Below are 24,798 nucleotides of genomic sequence, written 5' to 3' on the forward strand. Positions count from 1 at the left end.
TTGTTCCCTGCTGATAGGGCATTTGCAATGTCAGTTTTGAAGTCCGTCAGTGGCTGTATTTTGTTCTCACCGAGCTATCTGCAAAGACTTCTGTACAACAGCCATCCATTTACCACATACATGTCTATCAAGTGATACATTATTCTTAGATAGCATCACTTAACTCTTATGTCAGGTTGGTAAAGCTCAACAAGCATGTCATATACAAATCAACTCCACCCATAGAAGGATTGAATTCAGAAACAATGGCTTTTTTTTTTTTCTTTTTTTTTTTTTTTTCACAGGAACTTTCTTCTTTTCAGAAGATGACCAACACTGCACTTCAATCACGGGGTGTGAACCATTATAATTGAAAGCTAGGCAAACGTATTTATTGTCAATCCACTTACATGCCACAATACCATTCTCTGTATCCAACTTGACATCGAAGCTACCACGACCTTTCTTCTCTAGTGCTTTGTCATCATCTAAAGAGCAATGAACCAAATGATTGACATGGACAGTTATCACGGTTAACATTCCACGTTCCTTTATTTGGAACAGAAGGTTGTGAGAAATAAACCAGTTGTCCATAAACACTTTGTAGTTCTTATGTTTAGGAATAGTATCTGTCAGTCGCAACACAATATTTCCACTGAGACCAAGTTTAGAACTCCTGGACCAATTGTTCCTTTTCCTACATATATCTCAAAATCATGAACTATTCCTGACCGAGAAGCTAATATGAAAACCTTAATCCCCCATTTATTATCCGTGTCTGACAAGAAGTAGCGGCAGCTTGTAGGTATGGCACGAGTAAGGTGGTGGTGGTGATTTTTGTTTTAAGAGGAAGTAGAACTAGGTAATCATCCTCTGTGAACAAATTAAGGGAAAAGAAACTTGAAATAAAAGAAAATTAGTTATTCAGTAAAGGAATTTGGAAATACATTACAAAATAGAACAAAACAATTATTGAATTAGGCTGAAAAATTACTAATGAATCAAAAGGGAATGTGCGTTCCCTGAGTAACAGTCCACTTGTAATTTACAGACCCTTGATTAATCCACTGTCACACATAAAGTGGATGACGATATCAGCAGTAGTTGCATCGTCAGCTAGTATGTGTTCGAGTGTTTCCTGCAGGCCGAGGCTCCGTCTCGGTTCAGAGAGATCGGCGCACTCGCAGAGGATGTGGGCCACGGTGAAGTCGGCACCACAAGAACACACCGGGGGGTCTTCCCTCTTTAGGAGATAAGAGTGCGTAGATCATCCATGACCTATCCTCAGCATACACAATACTATGGCCTCTCTCTGTGAAGACTGGAAAGAGGACCACCACACGGTAGTTGTCTTCTTAATTGCTCTTAGCTTGTTGGGAGTTCAGATAGCTAGCCACTCAGATTCCCAGGACGCTAAGATGGTTTGACGTAGCTGAGAACAAATATCTTTAGCGGGTACATTGATAGGTCTTGGAGGTAAACGTACCGTTTCCTTTGCAGCTTCATCCGCAAGTTCGTTTCCTGCAATCCCAGCATGGCTTGGAAGCTACACGAAAGTGATTCTGGTGCCAGCATCAGTTAACCTGGCTAGAAGGTCATGGATCTGCTGCACCATTGGGTGTTATGAGAAACAGGTTTCAATAGACTGCAGAGTCCGACTCGTTGGCTGAATGGTCAGCGTACTGGCCTTCGGTTCAGAGGGTCCCGGGTTCGATTCCCAGCCGGGTTGGGGATTTTAACCTTAATTGGTTAATTCCAATGGCCCGGGGGCTGGGTGTTTGTGCTGTCCTCAACATCCCTGCAACTCACACACCACACATAACACTATCTTCCACCACAATAATTGCCTACACATGGCAGCCGCCCACCCTCATCGGAGGGTCTGCCTTACAAGGGCTGCACTCGGCTAGAAATAGCCACACAAAATTTTTAAAAAATAGACTTCAGAGAGCTTAATAGATACTACACTAAGCTATAAACATTAGTCATGACAGACCAACAGTGCGAGCTCTCTGAATCAATGCATATTCCTTATTAAACTGTTCATTATGCAGTACTTATTAATTATAGTAAATGTGTAACTAAAGCACAATTGCATCATTTTGAAACATCACGGCACCACCTCAGTTCGCAAGAGTCGCCACGGACGGAACCGATGTTTATTGTCAGGTCTTGAAACTTCAGATAGGCGCATGCACAGCAGCCATGCTTACCCCTCGCATCTTTAACCCCACATCCACACAATTTCTCGTCAGACGACTAAAGTATGAGGCTTGTTCCGTATATATTGTTTCATTATAGAACATCCTTTGAAGGGTAATGTTATTTCATCAACAGCCACGTGTTCATTACGATGAATTTTACACGTGTTTTCTTGTATGGCACTGATGAAGGATCTAACTTAAAATAATCTGTCATGAGCAGGATCGTTTGCATCTACCATGTTTGAGTCGTCGTTTTTATGAATAAAAGTCCATAATGTGTCAAACCTATTTCTTGACATGTCTGCAATTTGAGCATACCTTGTAGCTTCTGCCCAACACATTCAATATGAAGACATTTTTACAATGCTACTCATTAGGTGAATTCCAATGAATTATTCGATTTCTGCAACATTTGTTCTCACACTCCTCACGTTCACTTGCACAGAGTACAGATTTGTTTGATTCACTAAATTATCAATGATAGATTCACCAATGAATAAATTAAAGTATTGTTTCGGTGTCAGCAGTTCTGTTCTGGTGGAGGCATGTGAAGATCACATTCAAATATTGCTTTATTATATTCAAACGACGTAATTTTCTTCCAACTTGGTTTTGGCACTGGAATGTTGTTTTTGGTATCATCCATGGGTATATGCTCAACTTCGACCTGTATTTCTGATGGTACCTCACTCGGTCCTGATACAGACAAGAATTCATCACAAACCAGATTATCATTGTGTATCTCGACCTGTACTAATATTTCCTCAACCCATGCAACCTTCTCTTCAAAAAATTCTTCCGACATAATTTCTGGATCAACCTTGTCATCATTTTCTTCAAGAATCTCCACATCAAAGAGATCACCATGCAATATATCATACAGTTGCTCCAGTGTCAGAGGCTCTTCTCTATCCATATTGGTATACACCTGTAAAAAAGTGTAAATTTTTTTAACCACATATTGAATTTGGTGCTATTTATATAATATATATTCACCCCTACAGCAGTCTGAATAGAAAATGCCTCTGAAACTGTCCAATTGACGTTTGAACATAATTACAAATTTAGGTTAGGATACGTACACAAAATCCTAGTGAGTATTATTTCAATCATGGTATGTTTCCATGGTTTTGGACAAAATTATGTAAGCTCTGGTGATTAAATATGCATAATAACAATTACTTAACATTAACCTAGTGCCCTACATGTTTTCGTATTGTAAACAACTTTTATTACTTACCACAATTTGTAATAAACAGGAACTTGTTTACGCACCTTTCTTCTACACAGCACTCCAAAGAATATAAAGCTCTCCTGTGCACTTATGCAAGGTAGGCAATCTGTAAAGTGCTGTGATCTGGTGCACTGGAATGTAACTATGACAAGTAATGAATTTCATCTTGGTCCATGGAGGAATTATTATATATAACAATTCCAAGTTGTACGTTTGAGAAGTTCCACCTTTCCACCACTTTAAAATCTTACGATCCGTTATCCATTTGACATCCATTCTACTTTATCGTACTTTATCAACTTTATTAACCACGTATTTATTTTCTGCAAAACGACTGAGTGGTATTTTAAACTCATTGGTTTATTTCATTCTCTTATTTATCGGATTATTTCAGTTTATTTATTCATATCAGAAGCAATACATCATATAAATTAAGAATGAGAAATAATTAGATAGGCCTAACTGGTGAAAACATACTAGAGGTACATTCAAGTAACAATTATATCGGACCAGAATTTGGTGAGATCTCGACCATTTGATGTGGCCTTCATCAAATCTTGCATGGTGCAAACGAGAGGGCAGGAGTTGCAATTAAGTAGGTGCGCCATGGTTTGTTCTTCGCCGCAGGCACAGAGGGTTGACTCTTCAGATAGACCCCACTTCTTCATATTGTTCTTAGATCGACCGACCCCAGACCGCAGCCTGTTCAGACTCTTCCATGTAGACCACGACTCTTCATAACCGGCTGGAAGAGTCTCAGATGGATCCATCCATCCATTGAGATGGAGGTTTCTGGATCTCCAGTAAGTTAGTCTTGATGATTGAGGTGACTCCGAAAGGCACTCAGTAGAATGACGAAAACTTCTCCTCAATTCCAATCATTGTTGAACAGGTTGATGATCATGTAACGGATGTGTTTGGGAAATGTCAACTTTAGATCTTTCATGTTTGGCAGCTACTTCACGTCTGATATCTGGGGGAGCAATGCCAGCCAAGCAATATACCTTGTCACAAGTTGTAGATCTTAGGCAACCAGTTATAAGCCAGCAAGTTTCATTTAAAGCAATATCTACCTGTTTGGCATGACACGATCTATACCAAACAGGGCATGCATATTCTGCTGCAAAGTAGCTCAGTGCTAAAGCAGTAGTTCTCATTGTTTGAGCTTGCATGCCGCAGCTGGTACCGCATAACTTGCGAAGAATGGAATTTCGCGTAGATACTTTGTGTTTCATGTTAACACAATGTTGTTCATACATGAGAGCATGATCCAGAGTTACCCCTAGATACTTAGGTGTTGAGCAATGATCCAAGAGAGCACCTTCCCAGAAAATCTTCAGTTTTCTTCTTGCTTGCATATTCTTTAAGTGAAAAGTGCAAACTTGCATCTTTGAGGTGTTAGGCTTTAGATGGTTTTCTCTGTAGTATGGACTCAGTTCATCTAAGGCTTCGATTAGTCTCCATTCAACACTCTCAAACTGATCACCCTGGTGACAATAGCTCGATCATCTGCATAAATGAAGCTTTTTTGTTCCTTTTGGCAAGGGTTGATGATTCATGTAAATATTAAATAATATTGGAGACAAAACACTACCTTGGGGTAGGCCATTCCTGAGGTTCTTCCAGCGACTATGTTGCCCTTGGAAATCTACAAAGAATCTTTGATTTTCAAGAAGACATCGAAGAAATTCAGTCAGCTTGTTGTCCTTTGTCATCTTATAAAGTTTACTCAACAGAATTTGGTAACTGTGTCATAGGCCGCAGTTAGGTCGATGAAGACTGCACCAGTTATTTTCTGATTTTCAAAACCATCTTCAGTATATTGGATCAAATAGAGGATTTGTAATGTACAGTTCTTCCCTCTTCTAAAACCAGCTTGTTCTGGGATCAAAAATGGTTCAACTATTTTTGTAAGCCTTACCAGAATCATTCGTTCTAAGATCTTAAATAAATGACAGAGCAAGGAAATTGGTCTGTAATTTTTAGGATCATGTGGATTTCTTCCTGGTTTAAGGAACGCTATAACTCTAGATTTCCTCCAAATTTTGGGTATTCTGCATGTTCGAATGCACCCATTCTCTAGTAACAGGTCCAAAATTCTTGATTTGTTGAATACAGATTTCATCTACACCAGGAGCCTTTCCATTTTTACTGATATTTATAGTCTCATTCAGTTCTGCCATGGTAAAGGGATTAGAAAGCATACTGGTCTCTGGTATGATTTTTGTCGTAGTAACATCCACTTTTGTTTTAGAACTGGAGTTTACAGACTTGCCATTTTGGACGAGTTGGTGCGCAATTTGGTTTGCAGATACGTTACAAAGAGATGATGCTTTATTAGAATCATTACTGAGATGCCTGAGTAGCCTCCAGGCCTTCTGACTACTCCTATCCATGTTAACCTCTTCCATCAATTTTAACCACTTTTCTCGTTTAGTCTCTGAAATAGCAGAGAGAAGTTGTTGTCCACTTGCAATAATTCCAGCACTAAAAGGATCCCTTTCATATAAATCAAAGTAGTTTTTCAGTAGGGCAGATGTTTCCTGGCAAAGACCTTGTATGTAATTAGTTGTGCATCCTCTTGGAATGGCTTCTTTAGAACACAATCTAATGGCATCAATAAATTGGTCATATGCCTCAGGAATGGGACTGATCATACTCATTGTGCCCAATGCATAACAGCTTCTCCATTCTCATCATCATGCGGATGACCCCATATAATGCTGTGGCTGTTGAAATCACCCATGAAGATGGACACTTTCTACAAATTCAGATTATCAGATTGTCTGAATGAAAAGCTTACCTTTGGGGGTTTATAAATGGAAAAACTGATAGAGTTACTCAATTCTGTTGATAATCTTAACCATAATGGTTAAAATGATTGTTTGATCCATATTGACTAGTTTGAATGTAGTACAGAAATGTTTAAAATAGTTATATTTGAATCAGCCTTGTCAGTACATTAATGAAAGAAAATTATTTATTCAACCAAACATGTTTCAGGAATTCTATCGCAATAACTTCTATGTCATTTTCATCCGTGATGGAGGTTGCAATAATCCTGATATCTGGTTTAGTGAAGATGGCACTTCCATACTGGCCATAAGGACATTCGACTTCCAATCTCATTCCAGGGATTTTAGGACGTCGTTGATTAACATCCCTATGAGTTTCTTGTATACATAAAACATCACAACTATGTTTTAGGCATATTTCATGTCAAAGATCTTCTTTACAAGAAGACTGATAAGAGCCTTTCCCTACTAGACTAAATCATTTCAGATAGTACTTTAATGGTGCTTCTGGAATGCTGACCTTCAGTTCAGTAACGGAAATTCATTTCCAACTACCTATACAGGGGCACCACGAGCAGGAATCAGATTCACCCCTGATATTATTTCAGTAATCGGATGGAAGTTATTTGATTATTAAAAGTATTTGATATATCCTATCACTAGTTGGATCCTCAAATAGCAAATAGGGAAACAGTAAAAAAACTAATGATTGTGTCATAATGAGTCTTACTAGGAATGATGAAGAGTGGGATAATATGTCATTGCTCTTTTCACTGAGCTACAAAGTGATATAGCACCATGACTGAGTCTTTGAATAACACCGTTCGTACCATCCAGATACACTAGTATCTGAACATCATTACTCAGCAGCTTCTATACTTTAACAGCCTAAATGAGTTTGGAACATCAGAAGAAGCTACATTTTGCTCTGGCCTTTGTCGAGAGACAGATACAAAAATATCGAACCCATGAAAAAATACGAGGGTTGATTCAGAAGTCATGGCAACAATTTTTTGTTTTTTCTCGATAAAGCTCCAGCATAGGAAATGTACTAATTACTTTTTAAAGTGTATGACAAGAAATTTTTAAAGGTTAATGTAAAAGGACGAACAGGGCATTTTGAAATCATTATTTTGTCTGTTTTATTCTCGTTTAACCTGTCCACAATCATTTGTACGTATGTTGCAAGTTGTTTAACATCCATCAAAGTAGTCTCCTAGGTAGTCTATGGTTCATTACCATCAGTGAGAAAGATGGAAAGTATCATCAGATACATTGGATTCATCAGTGTGTGCTACCTCATGTCGTAATGTTTGTACAATGTCTTGTTTGTTGGCAAAGCATTTGCCACACAATGGCTTCTTCACTGTGGGAATAAAATCAAAGTTAAACAGACAAAGATGTACGACTTTGGTTTCTTCCATTATGCACTGCTGCATCAGGCAATGGACATAGGAAGCATGATAACAATCGGACAGATACACCTGTACTTCATCAGCTTGCAACATTAAAAAGTTCATGTAACCTACTTTCATATGTATATATTGTATGTTTGGAGTCAGCACATTTTTGAGAAATAAAAGACTGTTACCTTGAGTTAGATGTGTGAGGTTTTTAAAGTTCATCAAGATAAAATTTTCCCACTTTTTCCAAAATAAAGTCTTTTTTTTTTTACATTTAGGTCCATTTTAGGTCATTCTTTAAAATGTTCATACTTTTATAGGTAATTTTTGGTATTGGATAGTGTCAAATGTTCATTTTAAAGTAATTTGTTAGTATCTGTGTTTCTAAACTATAAAAAACGTGTCAGCATAAATATTCTTGTAATAACCCATATACTGTAGTTGTGCAGTGCTCGTCTTTTTTCATTAGCTGTTTCTTACCTACGCAGCAGTTTTAATTTTTCTTGACCAAGACCAATTTTAGATAAGAACCCAGGGTAATCCACTCAGCGCTGTATGGCTTGTGTCATGTTTCATTTTATTAGAAGTGTTGACAGCTATGACGCAGCTCTGACCTCTGATTGCTCACTCAGTTAGCCGACAACTAGGACTTTTAAGGTGTGTGTTGTAAGTGTGTGACTGTTTGTTGTGCAGTGCAGTTTTGAAATACCAAAACACAAGCCGTTTAAAACAGTATGTGTCAGAGTTCGGTGAAAACATATTCTCAACTGATGTAACTGTACTGTTCTGTAAAGTGTGGAAAATTAAAGTTGTTGCAGATAAAAGGTTCACCACACAACAACATGTTGGGCACAAAAGAACACTTGTGAGATCTAGAAAATGTGAACAAAAGCAAAATGTCCCTATTACTGTTTAAAGAAACTACTTCAACATCAAGTAACTAGTCACCTTCCTTTTATAAAGAATTATGTGATGTGTTTGTTAGTGCAAATATTCCGCTAGGAAAACTAAGCAATCCTAAATTCAAGTACTCATCACATAAAGCTATACACTAAATAAATATTGAAAATAGTGCCACCCTATTCTCTTTTTTTAATGGCTCATCAAAGCTGCCAAGTTGACTAGTTACATATTGAAATCGCAAGACATAACCATCAACAAACTAACCTCAGTGATCAGTAATGAAAGTTCCCTTACCCAAATAAATGATAATAAATAATCAGTCAAGATATTTGTAATTAAGTTGGTTTTCAAGCTTAATGAGGAATTACGAAAAAAACACACACAGTTTAAGGTTATATATATTTCTGCCTTTATTTTGATATACGGATTACTATAACTGTATTCTTCGGTGTTTGCCTTGTATAAATAATTCAGCTCCCTTCTTGAAATTTGCTATTATTTGTCGGACTGAAGAGAAACCACGATGTAATAATACACATAAGCAAATATCTTACATGTATATATGCCATAAGTCAATAAGAATACACAAAAGCTAAGTCTGCAAACCGTACCACAAAGTCGGAAGTGGTCAGATCAAAATTTCCAGAAATTTCTGGATTATTGTTAATTTATTGATTAATAACTTAGTAGTAATACACTAATTCTACTAAAAATCTTTGTTTCACATTACAGTTATTCTAACCACATATTCATTATTTGCCTAAGACAATTATTATGAAATTGAACATTTTATTAGGTCTTTTTTCAAATTTGAGATTATTTTAAGGGAATTTTAGGGGCATTTTATAGGTCATTTTTCAATGAATTTTAGGTCATTAACATCCAGGCCGTACTTACATTCAAGACTATGGGTTGGAAATTGGCATAAAAAGCGACGTAGCAGTTATTACTGTAAATCCTTCCTAGACAATCTCTTCTTCTTCTTCTTCTTCTAAGCGGTTATCCTACTGTTGTAGTGTCTGCTTGATGAATCAAGGAACGCCATTTCCCGCGATCGAAAACGTCATTATGCTGTAGGTGGAGTGCTCTTATATCTGCATTAATGGCATCCTGCCATCGTTGTTTTGGTCTTCCAATTGGTTGAGTTTCGCTGGTAGGCAGTATTGACAACAGTATGAGGTTCTGCATGCATAGTGTGGCCGTATAATTGGAGACAATACACAATATGCATCGCCATAATGTGAAGTTGGAGCTCTACTCGTCTCGTAACTGGCCAGCACTCAGCCGCATAAACAGCGACTGTTATAACTAAATTGTTGCTAGGCAATAATTTAGTTATATCAGATCAAATGTCATTCAGTAGTAATCACACAGCATTTTATTTCTTCTGATCTTGTGTCTAGAAAACATAAAACATTGTTATCCATGAAAACTTATGTTCTGTTTTATTTTCAAGAAGCTATCCTCAAAAAGGTTTCAAAAGAATTAGTCACTTTCTGGCATTGCCCAACAGAGAACACTCTGGTTTTAATCAGATAGTTTTGTAGTAACCTTGTCTATCTCCAAAGACGTCCAATTTCACAACTCACATGTGTTAGTCACCACCCTAGTGGAACTGGTTGACACACCTGTCTGGAGAACACAGGATTTTACATCTTTCTCTTAAAATTATGATTGAAATTCATAATTTAATTTTGCTGATATACTACAATAAGCAGGCATTGCTACTGCGATATCTCCCAATTGCACTGTATTTATTAATAATAATGTAAACAGCTTGATGAGTTCCATAAAATTATCTAAATTTTGTCCCAAATTGCTGCCTTCAGTCACTTCTCTTTATTAACAGTCAGGCCAGAACTTTATTCTCTGTGCCTCAGGAACTCTGAACAGTTGTAAATAATTTTCTCAGAGCATTCTTATTTGATATTAGTCTCAAAAGAATTCCTCCTAATTATTATTCATCATAGCACGTTTATTCCCTTTACCACACTTTTACCCACAATAATACTAATTTTATCTGAGTTCTTTGAGGGAAGAAGGGCATGCCTTTCCATTGTTTTGCTGTGGTTCTTCCATAATATAATGCAAAGTAGTACCAATTATAATGTTACTGGCACCACCATTCATAATGGTTGCTACTTCTTACAAGCTAAGAATATAAGCCCCTAAGCCTTAAAAAGATTTTGATCAAGGGAAGTATTGTGACATAAATGAAAGAAAGGAACCTGAAAGTGGAAACAATTCCAGACTCAGTTTTTAAATAATATTATTGACTTTACGTCCCACTAACTACTTTTTCTGTTTTTGGAGACGCCGAAGTGCCAGAATTTTGTCCTGCTGGAGTTCTTTTATGTGCCATTAAATCTACAGACAAGTATTTAAGCACCTTCAAATACCACCAGACTGAGCCAAGATCAAACCTGCCGAGTTGGAGTCACAAAGCCATCCGAGCCACTCAGCCCGGCAGAGACTCAGTTTGGACACAGCAATTGCTGTCTTATGTCTCCTATAAATTACCAGGTAGAATTTTAGCTTATCTTTTCATATTGCTTGTTTTGAAATAAAAACAAGTTAATTTAACTCTCTATGATATAGCAGTTAAATTGTAGCTGATTTGCAGTGCTTTCTAAATCTTGCAAATTAACTCTGTTTAACTCAAATATGATTTCCCCTTTTTTAATCAGACTGTTTATTTAATGTGAAAAACTGAAAACATAATATTTCTAGAATTTTGTTGGAAATTTCCCGTATCTATAATAGAAGTACTGAGCTCTAGCTGCAGTCGCTTCAGTGTGGCCAGTATCCAGTATTCGGGAGATAGTGGTTCGAACCCCACTGTCAGCAGCCCTAAAGATGGTTTTCCAGGGTTTCCCTTTTCACACCATGCAAATGCTGGGACTGTTCCTTAACCTGGATCCACCCAGCGTGCAATATATGGTACAGCAAACTACACGGTCTTCTTGGACTCTTATTATTGAAACCACGCACACTGTATTGTTTACTGTGGTATTGTCGTATTCAGAGAAGTCCTGCTTAACATCTTACATGCTTTATTTTAGTATATCTTGCTCATTGGTACGGTATAGCTACATAAAAAGGGGTCTTATTTTCATGAGTGCCAGTAATGGCTGAACGTTAGAAGTAAGTAATTCCTGTTTTATTTCTATAGTTATTTATAGACCCTGTTGTGCTATATTTTTCTCTAAGGTGCTTATGTGTATGGGGATTAGCTAAGATATGTCTGCATGATGATTGGTGTCCTTTCATTTGAAATGGAAGTTTGGTGGTACTTACCTGGCACACTGGGCGGAAGTGCTATCTTTCTGCCCTGCACAACTCGGCCTAAATTGTTATAGTTCTGATGTTCCTTTCCATTCATTTCATTCTTCTCTATCAACCTAGCAATGCATAATAGTGTAGGCTATAAGTAATATGTTTTAATTTAACCATTTTTAATCACACAGAGTAAAATTGTCACATAAAATTGATACTGCATTGCGGTTTTCTTGTTGAAATGTATCTTTTATTATGCAGTCTTTTCACATGCTTCACATTTATGGGTTCATACATTTTTCAAGGAGAATTTCGTTACGAGAAGTACTCGACTTGTTGAAAAATGATGACCTTTCCGACATAGAAAAAGGTAATACCAATGCGAATCAACATCTTTATCGTAGAAAAAGTATTCATCGAGCCTCCAGACGCTGCAATTTTGTGAGTTGAAGACAGCGGGGATGAAGATGGAGGTGACTTCTCCGACAATTTACCTGGTAGCCAGCTTTGAGCGAATGCAGTATTAGTGACCCGTGAAACTCCAACTGACTATCAAGACTTTGAAGATGTGCCTGTTGAAGTGGATCAAGCTGTGTTGGTACAAGTAAGACCCAGAAAGGTACCTCAAATTCCTGCAAAATGGGAAAAGCAAAACCTTAGCACACATTTCAGGAATATTTCCCAACAGTGACTTCTCCAAACTTCGAGAAAAATCATGTGTTGAACAGTTTGAGTCAATTTTTACAGATGACATTTTTGATCACTTAGTTTCTGAGTCTAACAAATATGCCACTTTTTTGAACTGTCCTTCCCCAAATATTACTTGGCAAGAAATGAAAGTTATCATTGCAATTTTATTTTATCTGGATCCAATACTGTTCCTTCGAAGAGATCATATTGGGAGGATGCATGTGATGTACACCATTCTGTGATGGCAAGTGCTATGCAGCGAAACAGTTTTCTTGAAATTTGCAGTTTCATTCACTGTGCTGATAACATAAAACCAAATTTTAGCGACAAAACGTGGAAGTTGAAACCTCTGATTGACCTTCTATGTCTCGTTTCATGAAAACTTTCGAGCTGAGGAGCACTTGTCATATGATGAGTGTATGGTGCCATATTTCGGGAGGCATTCCTGCAAACAATTTATAAGAGGAAAACCTATTCATTTTGGTTTAAGTTATGGAGTCTAAACACTCATCATGGATATCTTGTAGATTTTGAAGTATACCAAGGAAAGAATCCTAAGCGAATGCCCAGTATGAAGCAGAATTTTGGAAGTGGGCAGCCCCCTTATAACAATGCTGGATAATTTTTGACCGGATCTGAAAAATTTGCGCTTCAAATTGTACTTTGACAATCTCTTCACTGGAATGGTATTGCTAACACATCTTGGTGCTTGGGGATACGGTGCCACAGGCACATTTCAAGAAAATCGCACTCCTAAGGATTGTAATCTGAAATCTCTCGCTACCATGAAGAAAGAAAAATGGGGTACATATAATTACCTAAAGAGCTTGGAGGAAGGTGTTCAAGTTTGCCGTTGGGTTGATAATTCAGTAGTAACATCTACATGTTATGGAGTGCACCCTGAAAAACAGATATCTCGTTATGTAAAAGAAAAAAGAACAAGCTAGAAGTGGAAAAGTCTGAGTGTCTCAGCCATACATGATTTCTCAGTATGATATTGGTATGGGAGGTACTGATCGTATTAATGTATCCACAAAGATGCACACGAGATGCTCTAAGTTGGTAAAATCAATTTTATTCACATATATTTACAAAACACACATCATCTTAGTCACTGTTGTCAAAAACAAAACATTCACATCACAAACCCCCATTTAGAGACAACTGCCAGTCGCCGCACATCGAGATGACAACATTGAAACACAAATAAAACAGGTGACTGCTTACAAGCATGTCGCACACTTAGTTACAAACATAACCTTGCTACATCATAATTCCAATAACTTCCAAACAATAACTTTCAACAGCTCAGCAGTAACTAACTTCACCGTCAAGATCGTCTCGTTATATAGGTGCCTGGCCAGGCGTGTTTCACAATTATGGATTACAATGTATATATACAGATAAGAATAAATTATAATATCAATTTACAGGTATTTACATTAACCGAACTGATTTAAATGTCTATCTGTGTACACGACATAACCTCACACACCACACGATCATTCAACTACGTAAATAATACTTTCATGACTTAACCTCACACACAATACGATCGTTCAGCTACGTAAATAATAATAATAATAATAATAATAATAATAATAATAATAATAATAATAATAATAATAATAATAATAATAATAATAATAATAATAATAATAATAAATGGATGTAACACTTCATAGCTATACATACAAGTAGTAATAATAATAATAATAATAATAATAATAATAATAATAATGATAATCATGCTTATTTGAGCTCGATATTTGTGTTAGTTACCCATGGGTGAGAGAACATTGTTTTCAAGTTATAACTGCAATCGCACTTGCGTCAGTATGGGTCGTAACTTGACTGATGTGCGAGTCGGAATACGAGGAAAAAAGTGGTGGTGGGCAATATTTGCCTGGCTCGTCGATGTAGTCATGCATAATGCATGGCAGCTGAAACACATGTCTGGAGAAGACATTTCTCACCTTGATTTTCAACGAGCAGTTGTCCATATGCTACTAAGCTGCTCCCTGGTTCAGCAGATCTCACTGTTTCGGATATAATGCAGTGCAGGAACTTTGGTATGATGGAATGCATCACTAGCCTTCTACAATTCCAGGAGTGAAGAGAAGAAGAACTGCATCAGAAAATTGCCTTGCTAGGCCTAGAACCCAGTGTACCAAGTGCAGTGTAGGTTTGTGTAGACTGTTTTACTGATTATCATACGCGCAAAGATAATAAGTAGTGTGTACTTGTCTTTCAGAACAGCACCGTTAGTAGTGCAGTACTCACATGCATGAACAGGTGACTTATCTTTGTACATATTTACAAAACACACAACACACAAACAAACAAAACACTCTCATGAACAGGTGACTTATCTTTGTACATATTTACAAAACACACAACACACAAACAAACAAAACACCTTAATCACTGTTGTAAAAAACAAAACTTTCACATCACAAACCGCCATTTAGAGACACATGTTAATCGCTGCACATCGAGATGACAACAGTGAAGCACAAATAAAACATATGACTGCTTACAAGCATGTCGCACACGTGGTTACAAACATAACCGTGCTACATCATAACTCCAATAACTTTCAACAACTCAGCAGTAACTAACTTCACCGTCAAGATCGCTGCTATAATTCCTCATACAGACTGTCTGATTGCCTCTCAATATAATAATAGAGATTTGAGTAGCTTGTGAAGTTTTAGATTTTATTATTTAATTTTATTTATTTAATATGTATTTAATTTTATTTAATTTTATTATTTAAAATATAAATTCATTTCCTCATACAGTTAACAACTCAGGTCATTTACAACCCCTATAAAATCATCCCTGGCGCCAAAAATCCAACATCTAGATATTTTTAATAGTTCTGGAACAACATTATTTTTGTAACATATGGCCACTTTCTTGTATATTTTTAAAATTAAAATGTGAAATATTCCCTCTAATTTTCTGAAAAATATAATATAAGTTCTGCCATGTTTGTTCTTCATTTCTAAATATGAACATAATGAACACGATTTGTGGTGAAACAGATGTATAGTGATCAAATTCACATTTTTCACAAAGAAGAAACTATTTTATTTAGCCTAAGCATACAAGCATTGTATGATATTACAAATTACGTGTTGCATTGCGTAATTATTCGTAATGGTACAAAAGATAATAAATAAAAAGTATGAAAATAATAAAGCTCAATAGTATGGAGGGAAAAGGAGATCGGAAAAGAAGCAATCTTATAGACTGTTCTCATAATACACTGTCTTCTAAATTAGAAAATATCTGGGCCGTAAATCAAGTTCTTAATTGCGCCTCGTCCATGTCAACTGATTTCCGTCTATTTATCATTGAAAATAGGAACCGTCTTTCTCCTCCCTGTCGGGATAAACTTCTCCATTTATTGTTATTGTGGCTTTATTAATCTCTTCTAAAGCATTCTTGAAGTAAACAGGCTGGTAATTACAAAACTCGCGGCCGCGTAATGTTTTCCTGTACGTTCTTGCCATGGCCGAAGTTACCCCGGAAGTGGACAACTTTCATCACAAAACTATTCCCTGAAGAACCTATTTGAATAAAATGCATCATATTAGGTTGATCAGTTACCAGACGTACTTACATTTTGACCACATAAACCACTGGAATGGAGAATCGAATGCTGGGGCTAGAGAACAGTTTGTTTTGCGCTGTTACCAGACAAGACAATAGTCGGGGGTGCGAAAAAAATGGATTGACTCAAAAATGAGCCCGCCAATGTTCTTTGGACTACCGAGTGTTGATAGAGCATTCTATCGTACATGCATTTCAGTTGTTGCAAGTGGTTTATCTTTTTCAGTTTAGGAGGCAGGAGAAAATAAGTGTTGCTATTCGTCAGTGGCCGAAGTTACCCTGTATGGCCGAAGTTACCCCACTTTACGGTATGCAAATATTGAAGAAAAACTTGTATACTGATGATTTACAAAATAAAGTACTGGATGAAAGCATATCAGTAAGCCAAATGCTTATATGAAACAAAAAACAGCACTATCACCCAGTGTGCCAAATATGGCAGTGGCCTTTTCTCGGAAGTTACATGTCAAAAAATAAAATTAAAGCTTTTCCGGGATCTTCATATGCACATTATCCAATGCTAAAAGTTACAAGTTGATTGTCAAAAAATATAATCTTGGGTGGATCCAAGTTAATTAAGGCCACGGCTGCTATCTTCTCGCTCCTAGTCCTTTCCTATCCAATAGTTGCCATAAGATCCATCTGGGTCAGTGCGACGTAAAGCAACTTGTAAAAAAATAATAATAATAATAATAATGGAAGTATTGAACAGTGTAGTCAAAAATAACTGTGTTTCTGGCTGTCTAGTACTTTTAAGTGTATATTCTAAATCATTTTCCTGTACCAAATGTTTTGTTCAGTCACATTTCCTAGTGTTTGTCACCTTATTTTCCATAGGAAAGTTTTTGAGGTGTGTTCTCTGTTCAGTGAATTTTGTTTTGAATCTTTTGTATAATGTTCCAGAGTACAATTACATTTGCATCAACAACAGACTTGGCAGCCATCACCAAACAACTAGCAGAAGCACGGCGTGAAGCAGAAGAGTACAAAGAGCTGTTGAGCATGAAAGAGCGAGAAGCTGAACAGTACAAGCGGCAGCTGCAGTCTATGACTCAGGCCAAGTGAACGTGTGAACTAAGACATTTCTCTAAGATTGAACTGAAAAACAGTTATGAAATAGTTTTAAGTTATTTTGATCTGCGATAAAGATGATCATCATCTTACGAGTTATGAAACCAGCATAATACATGTACATTATCTACCATTTTTTGAATACAGTGTTGTGAATGTTGCAGTTGATTGAGTTTCCTGTGATTTTCTGTGTAGATTTAATTTCTTTGTATTTCTGGGGACCATGCCACCTTGTCAATATGTAAAGCAAATCCCTCACTAGCACTAATTTTGTGCTGAACATAAAAATGTTATATTCTAAATCATGGCTTAAAACTTCATGAAGAAGAATAATAGAACACACTAGAAGATATTAGCAGTTTTGCTTCGTGCATAACAAATGTAAACACTGTATGGTATCTTTGAAAGAAGAGTTTTATGAAGAGTTGGTTCTTTTTATGTTCTGTAGTGCAATGAAGGGAGTTGTGAAACTAGACATTCCATGATAGAGGCTCCGTAGAGATCTGGAAGTACATTCCACTTTTTTTTTTCTTTTTTTTTTTTCTTCCTGAAATGAGACATCCTGAATGTCAAGTATTTGCTTTTGGAATTGTTTTTGGAAAATACAATTTTACTCACTATAAACCTAGGAAGGACAAAGTTATAATTTTTCTCATATTCGAGCCATGTTCATTATTATATAAAATATTCCTTAAAAGGAAGCAACTGAAGTTCCACCTTATTCAATACCATACAAATCTTTAAATGTCTAAAACTTCAACAAATAATTACATTAGGTACATATTAGGGCCGCCTTTGCTGGCAGGACCTAATGTTTACAGTGCACTATGTCTTCTGGTATAGGCTAGAGCAATTTTGTTACTTTCATAGATCTGTCCCTGTCTTATCCTTGCCTTTGACTATATGAAAGTGACCGAGGTATGAGCGATGCTAGTAATGCTAATTCCCTGCTATGAATGGTGTGAAAATGTTGCTCATAGTGTCGGTTGGTGTATGCATTTCAGTGGGCTTGGCAGACTGATATGTAATAGCAACTCTGGCTCGGTGAGGAAAGCAACGGGAAACTACCTCACTCCTCATTTCCTTAGTACGCCTCTTCAGTGATGCCTAGGTGATCTATGACAGCTGATGGCAGAGCTGTTGAGGATCCCACCAGCAGCATTGCTGACGGACTGAACGTACATACACATATTAGGGGACATATTCCCATTGCATCCTTTAATAACACTAGCCAACATGATTTTGCGGTAAAATAGAAAATATGTAATTCTTATGGAAATCGCTGCCCTGATTCCGAAAATGGTGCTATTTTTTTCCTTTCACGTCTAGTTTTGATGCAATTTGGTGTTTTAGTATCTGCATGAATTCGTAAGATGTAATGTTGAGAGATGTTCTCGCGCTACTTTTTTTAGAATACAATTATGTGATTTGATTTGTTATTGTTTGCATTTTATTATAGGTTTATTGCTGTGTAAATTTTCATTTTGTAGTTGGGGATTTTCTGGTAAATTCATAACAAACTCCCCCAGATATGCAATAGACCGCGAGGTATGTAGGATTGAAGATACGACAGTTGAGAGTTTGTCTTTCATCTTAGACCACTTGAATAAACAGACGTGTTAAAAGCCCCAGCCCTTATGCAATGTTTATGATGGACTGATAAAGCAGTTTCCTTTCAAAGATAACAGTCCAAAAGTATTATACTCAAGAAGATGAACTTGTATTTTGTACGGATGTTTCAAATCTTCTACGTCGATGGGAGAGAAAGAGTATGATCCTAGTAACTGGCGTGTTTTTATTGACTCTTCCAAAATAAGTTTAAAGGCTGTTTTGCTTCATAATACAAATGTTCTGGCATCCGTCCACTTGCACAGTCCACAAATATGTCTGAAACATACGAGACCTTAAAGTTGGTGCTTGAAAAAATTAAATATCGCGAGCATGGGTGGCAAATTTGCGGTGATTTGAAGATCATTGGATTGTTGCTAATTTGCGGTGATTTGAAGATCATTGGATTGTTGCTGGGACAACAAAAAGGCTATACAAAATTTCCCTGTTTCCTATGTGAATGGGATAGCAGGGCACGGGATAAACATTGGGATACAGATACAGTGAATCGGACAGAAAGGAAACAATTACAACCAGAATCCAAAAATGTCTTGAATGTAAGTCTTATTGAAATTCATAAAACCCACCTAGTTTCCCAAAGTGATTTATTAATGACTGATAGATGCTATGAAATGAGAATGGAGAGTGTTGCTGGAATGAAAGATGACAGGGAAAACCGGAGTACCCGGAGAAAAACCTGTCCCACCTCCGCTTTGTCCAACACAAATCTCACATGGAGTTACCGGGATTTGAACCACGGTATCCAGCGGAGAGAAGCCGACGTGCTGCCGTCTCAGCCATGGAGGCTCGTTAAATTTGATGTATTAATGTAAATTTCAGCTTGCAAAACGCAATCATATTTTTCATGCACTGAATACACATAAATTGCTGCTTTGTAAGCAAGTAAATAGTATGTATTATATTTTTAATGTATATTGAAATTCGTGAACCTGAAGCATAAAGAGCCTATTTAGTTTCAACTGTACAGTCGCTTTTAAATTGATATAACCGTACCTTGAATAAAAATTACATGGTTAAACATACATAGTTTTGTTACTTACATTATGTGCAGGTTAGATTCACACCTCCGTCTCTTCCCGTTTTCCGTGGAATTTCCGGGTTTTGAAGTTCTTGAATGATCTTTAGAAGGGTCGTCTCGTGCAATCGACCAACAGTAATCGACCATCATATTCACATCCCAACGTCCCTAATAGCGTCGTTCTGCATCTTTGAGAACTCCTGCAGGAGTTCTTTAATATGCCAGTGAATCTATCGACACAAGGCTGATGTATTTGACCACATTTAGATTCCACGGGACTGAGCCCAGATCAAACCTGACAAATTGTGGTCGGAAGGCCTGCGCCTCAACTGTCAGAGCCATCCAGTCCGGCTATCATTATTATGCGACCCGTAGCTGAATAGTCGGCGTTGAGGTCTCCGGTTCAGAGAATCTCGGGTTCGATTCGCCGCTCAACAGTGTCAGAATTGATTAACGGATGAGAGGATTTGTCGTGTTAAAATCGTTTAACGTCGCACCATCGTAGCCGGTGATCTGTCCCTGGTCAGGTTAGAGATTTTCTTTCTAATGTATATGATATATATATATATATATGAGATCATAACCGCATGGCCAACTTGCTCGCTGATTTTTCCATTAGCAGCTGCGAATGAGGAGTACAACGTGGGCTTTAGACACAGAGATCCCGGGTCAGCCACATCACGACGCGTGGGTCGCCTACGGGCGTCAAATCTAAAAGACCAGCACCAGTCTCTCCAGTGGCTACATGCTATTAGTATTTAGAAAATTGCTTTACACACACCGAGGAGTAGAAAGGAAGCGGCCGTAGTGTTAAATTAAGGTACAGTCTCAACATATTTGTCTGATGAGGCAAATGCGAAACCACGTAAAACTGTATTTACGGCTGCTAATATGGCGAGGTTTCCAGAGTGTAGCTCTTTGTCTAAATCATTGGTTTACAGATTTTTTCAATATCTCAACCCCTACACCACGACACATCATTTTTAAATTATATGTGATAAATGTTTTATTATAATTCACAGTACTGTATGGAAGTGTATGCTAAGAATAAAAGTGCTGCGTGCGTATGCCAACTCATACATCCGGTCATGCCAGCGACATGCAGGCAGAATCTCACACTATCTCGTTCAGTTCTTTCTATGGCTACACGCAGAGTACACACCCATATACAAAAATCTTAAAATATTATTTAATTGTTCCCTTCTTCACATGTAAGTATCTAAGGTAATCAAAATTAAATACTAAAATTTGTGATTGCTATATCTAAGTTTTTTACTGTGTGCATGTGAATGAAGTGTGCAGAGAATTAAACTCGTATGTTTGCGCGTAGTGATGAAATATACGTGTGTAAGGGCTAGCTCACAGCATTTGCTTGTCCCACAAAAACTTTTTTGTGTGTAACAATCAATTCCGTATTTTGTGTGTGTTCGGTTTTACGATAGAGTGTGCTATGTGTGCATGTAACACAAAGAAGTGCACTAGCGAAAATAAGAAGTAGTGCATTTGTTATAATGTGTATCTGTTGTTATCTTATACATCAGAGAGTTTCAGTGCATGTAATTTTTTTCTGTTATGGTAACTGTGTGTTTGTGTCATGAATCATGTGTAGACAGCAAACGAATTAAGGAGTGAGGTATTTTTATTTTTTGTTCTTTGAATCCATGATGTTTTTATTTTGTCGCGATGACAAAATCAGAGTGATCAGAGTTCAAATCTGTAACTCAAATACAATTTTTTTCTGTTGACATTCAGCAGAGGGATCAGAGTTTGATCCATGACAGTAATAGAGAGAGATATTTATAGTGACTATTTGCTTGGGTCATAAAGTTAATGTTATATTGAATCATGTGTACTGTAGACAACACACGGAATAAGGAATGAGGTATTTTTTATTCTAGCATTAATCAGAGAGATCAGGGTTCGAATCCATGTATTGCATTTATATGAGATTTTTTATTCTAACTCCGAACAGAGAGATCAGAATTCTAATTCATGATTTTTTTTATTCTGTTACGGTGACTAAATCAGAGAGATCAGGTTTCAAACCTGTGACTGTAATACAGATTTTTCTGTTGCATGTAATAGAGATTTTCTTCTTCTATCCTCACATTGTATGGGTAATGCCGAGTAATGACATTCAGAGCACGACTAGTGCTTCTGAATGTTATGAAAGGAGCTGCTCACAGGGTCAGTCATGCTGCAATAGTACTTTCTGACCCAGTGAGGAAAGCAACGGCAAACTACCTCACTCCTCATCTTGCCTAGTACGCCTCATTTTGGTGCTGCCATTGGTTTTTGGGGTTTCCTTATAACCCCACAACCTTTGGTGGTGCTATTTGAGGATCCAACTAGCCTCTGGGCTGTTGACCTAACAGACATCCTCACATTCAACAGAGAGATCAGTGTTCGAATCCATGACAGTAATAGAGAGATTTCTTATTTTTATAGTGGCTATGTGTTTTTGTCATAATGTTATATTGAATCATGTGTTGACAGCACACAAAATAAGGAGTGAGGTAGGTTTTTACTCTAGCATTAATGAGAGAGATAAGGGTTAGAAATCCATGTGTTGCATGTATTAGAGATATTTTATTCTAGCACTGAACAGAGAGATCAGAGTTCGAATCCACGATTTTTTATTCTCTTGCGGTGACTAATGTGTTTGCGTCATAAAGTTGATGTTATATTCGTGAAATAAGGAGAGAGAGAGGGAGAGAGGGGTAGTTTCCTGTTGAGTTTTATTCCATGCAGTCATCATCTGCCTGCATGTCAATTTCCATTGTTTTTGTCAACAAGGTACCGCACCTTCCTCCTATCATATATTTATAATCAAGGTAAGCTTTTCTGTTCAGAACATGAGGGAATGTATGCTGACTATTCAGATCTTTACTGTAAGATAACAACAGACTATATATGTTCTAAACACAAAAATTGTTGCACTTGGTAGAGGGCACAGCACAATGCATTTCTGGTCTTCTGTAACAGGATTGAACTTGTACAGATTGAAAACATATTTCATTTTGCTCATGTTCAAGAAAGAGAGGATGTCACGCATCAGATTGAGACATAAAGCCTTAGCGACGGTGTAGTAAGGCTTCCTCCAAAATAGTAGAGGTAGGGCCATCTAGTTCAATATAGAAAGGAGAAAGAGGAGGGCAACTGTCTGTAAGACTTTGTCAGATAATGAGAAAGAGGGATAGCCATCTAACTGTAAAACTGTGAGGAGGAGGAGGTATTGAGCTGACCTCCGTGACATTACGCTGTCGGATACAGAGCGTTCCATGGTTTTCCATTTTCAGATCAGACAAATAAGATGCCATTTGGGAGGGGCACTTTGCAAGATGGCGTCGGGCATCTCGTTATAAAACTATGCGCTGTAATGTTAGACCCCTGTGTCGGGAAGGGGGATCTGGCAAGATAGTAACAAAAAGGGAGGCATCTGGCCACCCTGTGAGGTTAGTTCCCTCCAAAATAGTGTCGTGAAAGGGGTATCCGGCAAGATGGTGTCGAGAAGGGCAGCTATCCTTAAAACTAGTGTCCTCTGAGGTTAGGCCTCTAAGATGTTATCGGGAAGGGGCATGTCGAGAAGGGCAGCTAGCCTTAAATCTATAGTCCTCTGTCCTTAGGACCGATAGAGTTGGCCGTCCGATTAGAGGCGCGCTGCTGTGAGCTTGCATCCGGGAGATAGTGGGTTCGAATCCCACTGTCGGAAGCCCTGAAGATGGTTTTCCGTGGTATCCCATTTTCACACCAGGCAAATGCTGGGGCTGTACCTTAATTGAGGCCACGGCCGCTTCCTTCCCACTCCTAAGCCTTTCCTATCCCATCGTCGCCATAAGACCTATCTGTGTCGGTGCGACATAAAACCACTAGCAAAAAAAATCTGTCCTTAGGCCCCTGCAAGATAGTGTCGGGAAGGAGTAGATAGATACACTGACTGACAGAGCAAATGCAACACCAAGAAGGAGTGGTCAGAACTTTATGCCAATTGCAGGGTAGACTGACGTCACTGAGGTATGCTCATGATGTGAAATGCGCCGCTGTGCTGCGCACGTAGCGAACGATAAATGGGACACGGCGTTGGCGAATGGCCCACTTCGTACCGTGATTTCTCAGCCGACAGTCATTGTAGAACGTGTTGTCGTGTGCCACAGGACACGTGTATAGCTAAGAATGCCAGGCCGCCGTCAACGGAGGCATTTCCAGCAGACAGACGACTTTACGAGGGGTATGGTGATCGGGCTGAGAAGGGCAGGTTGGTCGCTTCGTCAAATCGCAGCCGATACCCATAGGGATGTGTCCACGGTGCAGCGCCTGTGGCGAAGATGGTTGGCGCAGGGACATGTGGCACGTGCGAGGGGTCCAGGCGCAGCCCGAGTGACGTCAGCACGCGAGGATCGGCGCATCCGCCGCGAAGCGGTGGCAGCCCCGCACGCCACGTCAACCGCCATTCTTCAGCATGTGCAAGACACCCTGGCTGTTCCATTATCGACCAGAACAATTTCCCGTCGATTGGTTGAAGGAGGCCTGCACTCCCGGCGTCCGCTCAGAAGACTACCATTGACTCCACAGCATAGACGTGCACGCATGGCATGGTGCCGGGCTAGAGCGACTTGGATGAGGGAATGGCGGAACGTCGTGTTCTCCGATGAGTCACGCTTCTGTTCTGTCAGTGATAGTCACCGCAGACGAGTGTGGTGTCGGCGTGGAGAAAGGTCAAATCCGGCAGTAACTGTGGAGCGCCCTACCGCTAGACAACGCGGCATCATGGTTTGGGGCGCTATTGCGTATGATTCCACGTCACCTCTAGTGCGTATTCAAGGCACCGCACGTTAAATGCCCACCGCTACGTGCTGCGGCCGGTGGCACTCGCGTACCTTCAGGGGCTGCCCAATGCTCTGTTTCAGCAGGATAATGCCCGCTCACACGCATCTCCCAACAGGCTCTACGAGGTGTACAGATGCTTCCGTGGCCA

The 24,798-nt window shown here is 38.4% G+C and overlaps 1 protein-coding gene across 2 annotated transcripts in view; it reads left to right on the forward strand.

The window, feature by feature from the left end:
- The window catches only part of Atac3 (Ada2a-containing complex component 3), a 245,471-nt gene extending 227,584 nt beyond the window's left edge, over positions 1-17,887 (forward strand). For both annotated transcript variants that reach the window (XM_067137218.2, XM_067137219.2), the window contains exon 10: positions 17,009-17,887. In XM_067137218.2, coding sequence (XP_066993319.1) covers positions 17,009-17,170 — 162 coding nt within the window. In that variant the 3' untranslated portion in view covers positions 17,171-17,887. The remainder of the gene's footprint in view (positions 1-17,008) is intronic.
- Positions 17,888-24,798: the final 6,911 nt, after the last annotated feature.

This window comes from Anabrus simplex, chromosome 1 (genome assembly GCF_040414725.1).
Source record: "Anabrus simplex isolate iqAnaSimp1 chromosome 1, ASM4041472v1, whole genome shotgun sequence".
NCBI classification, from domain to species: domain Eukaryota; kingdom Metazoa; phylum Arthropoda; class Insecta; order Orthoptera; family Tettigoniidae; genus Anabrus; species Anabrus simplex.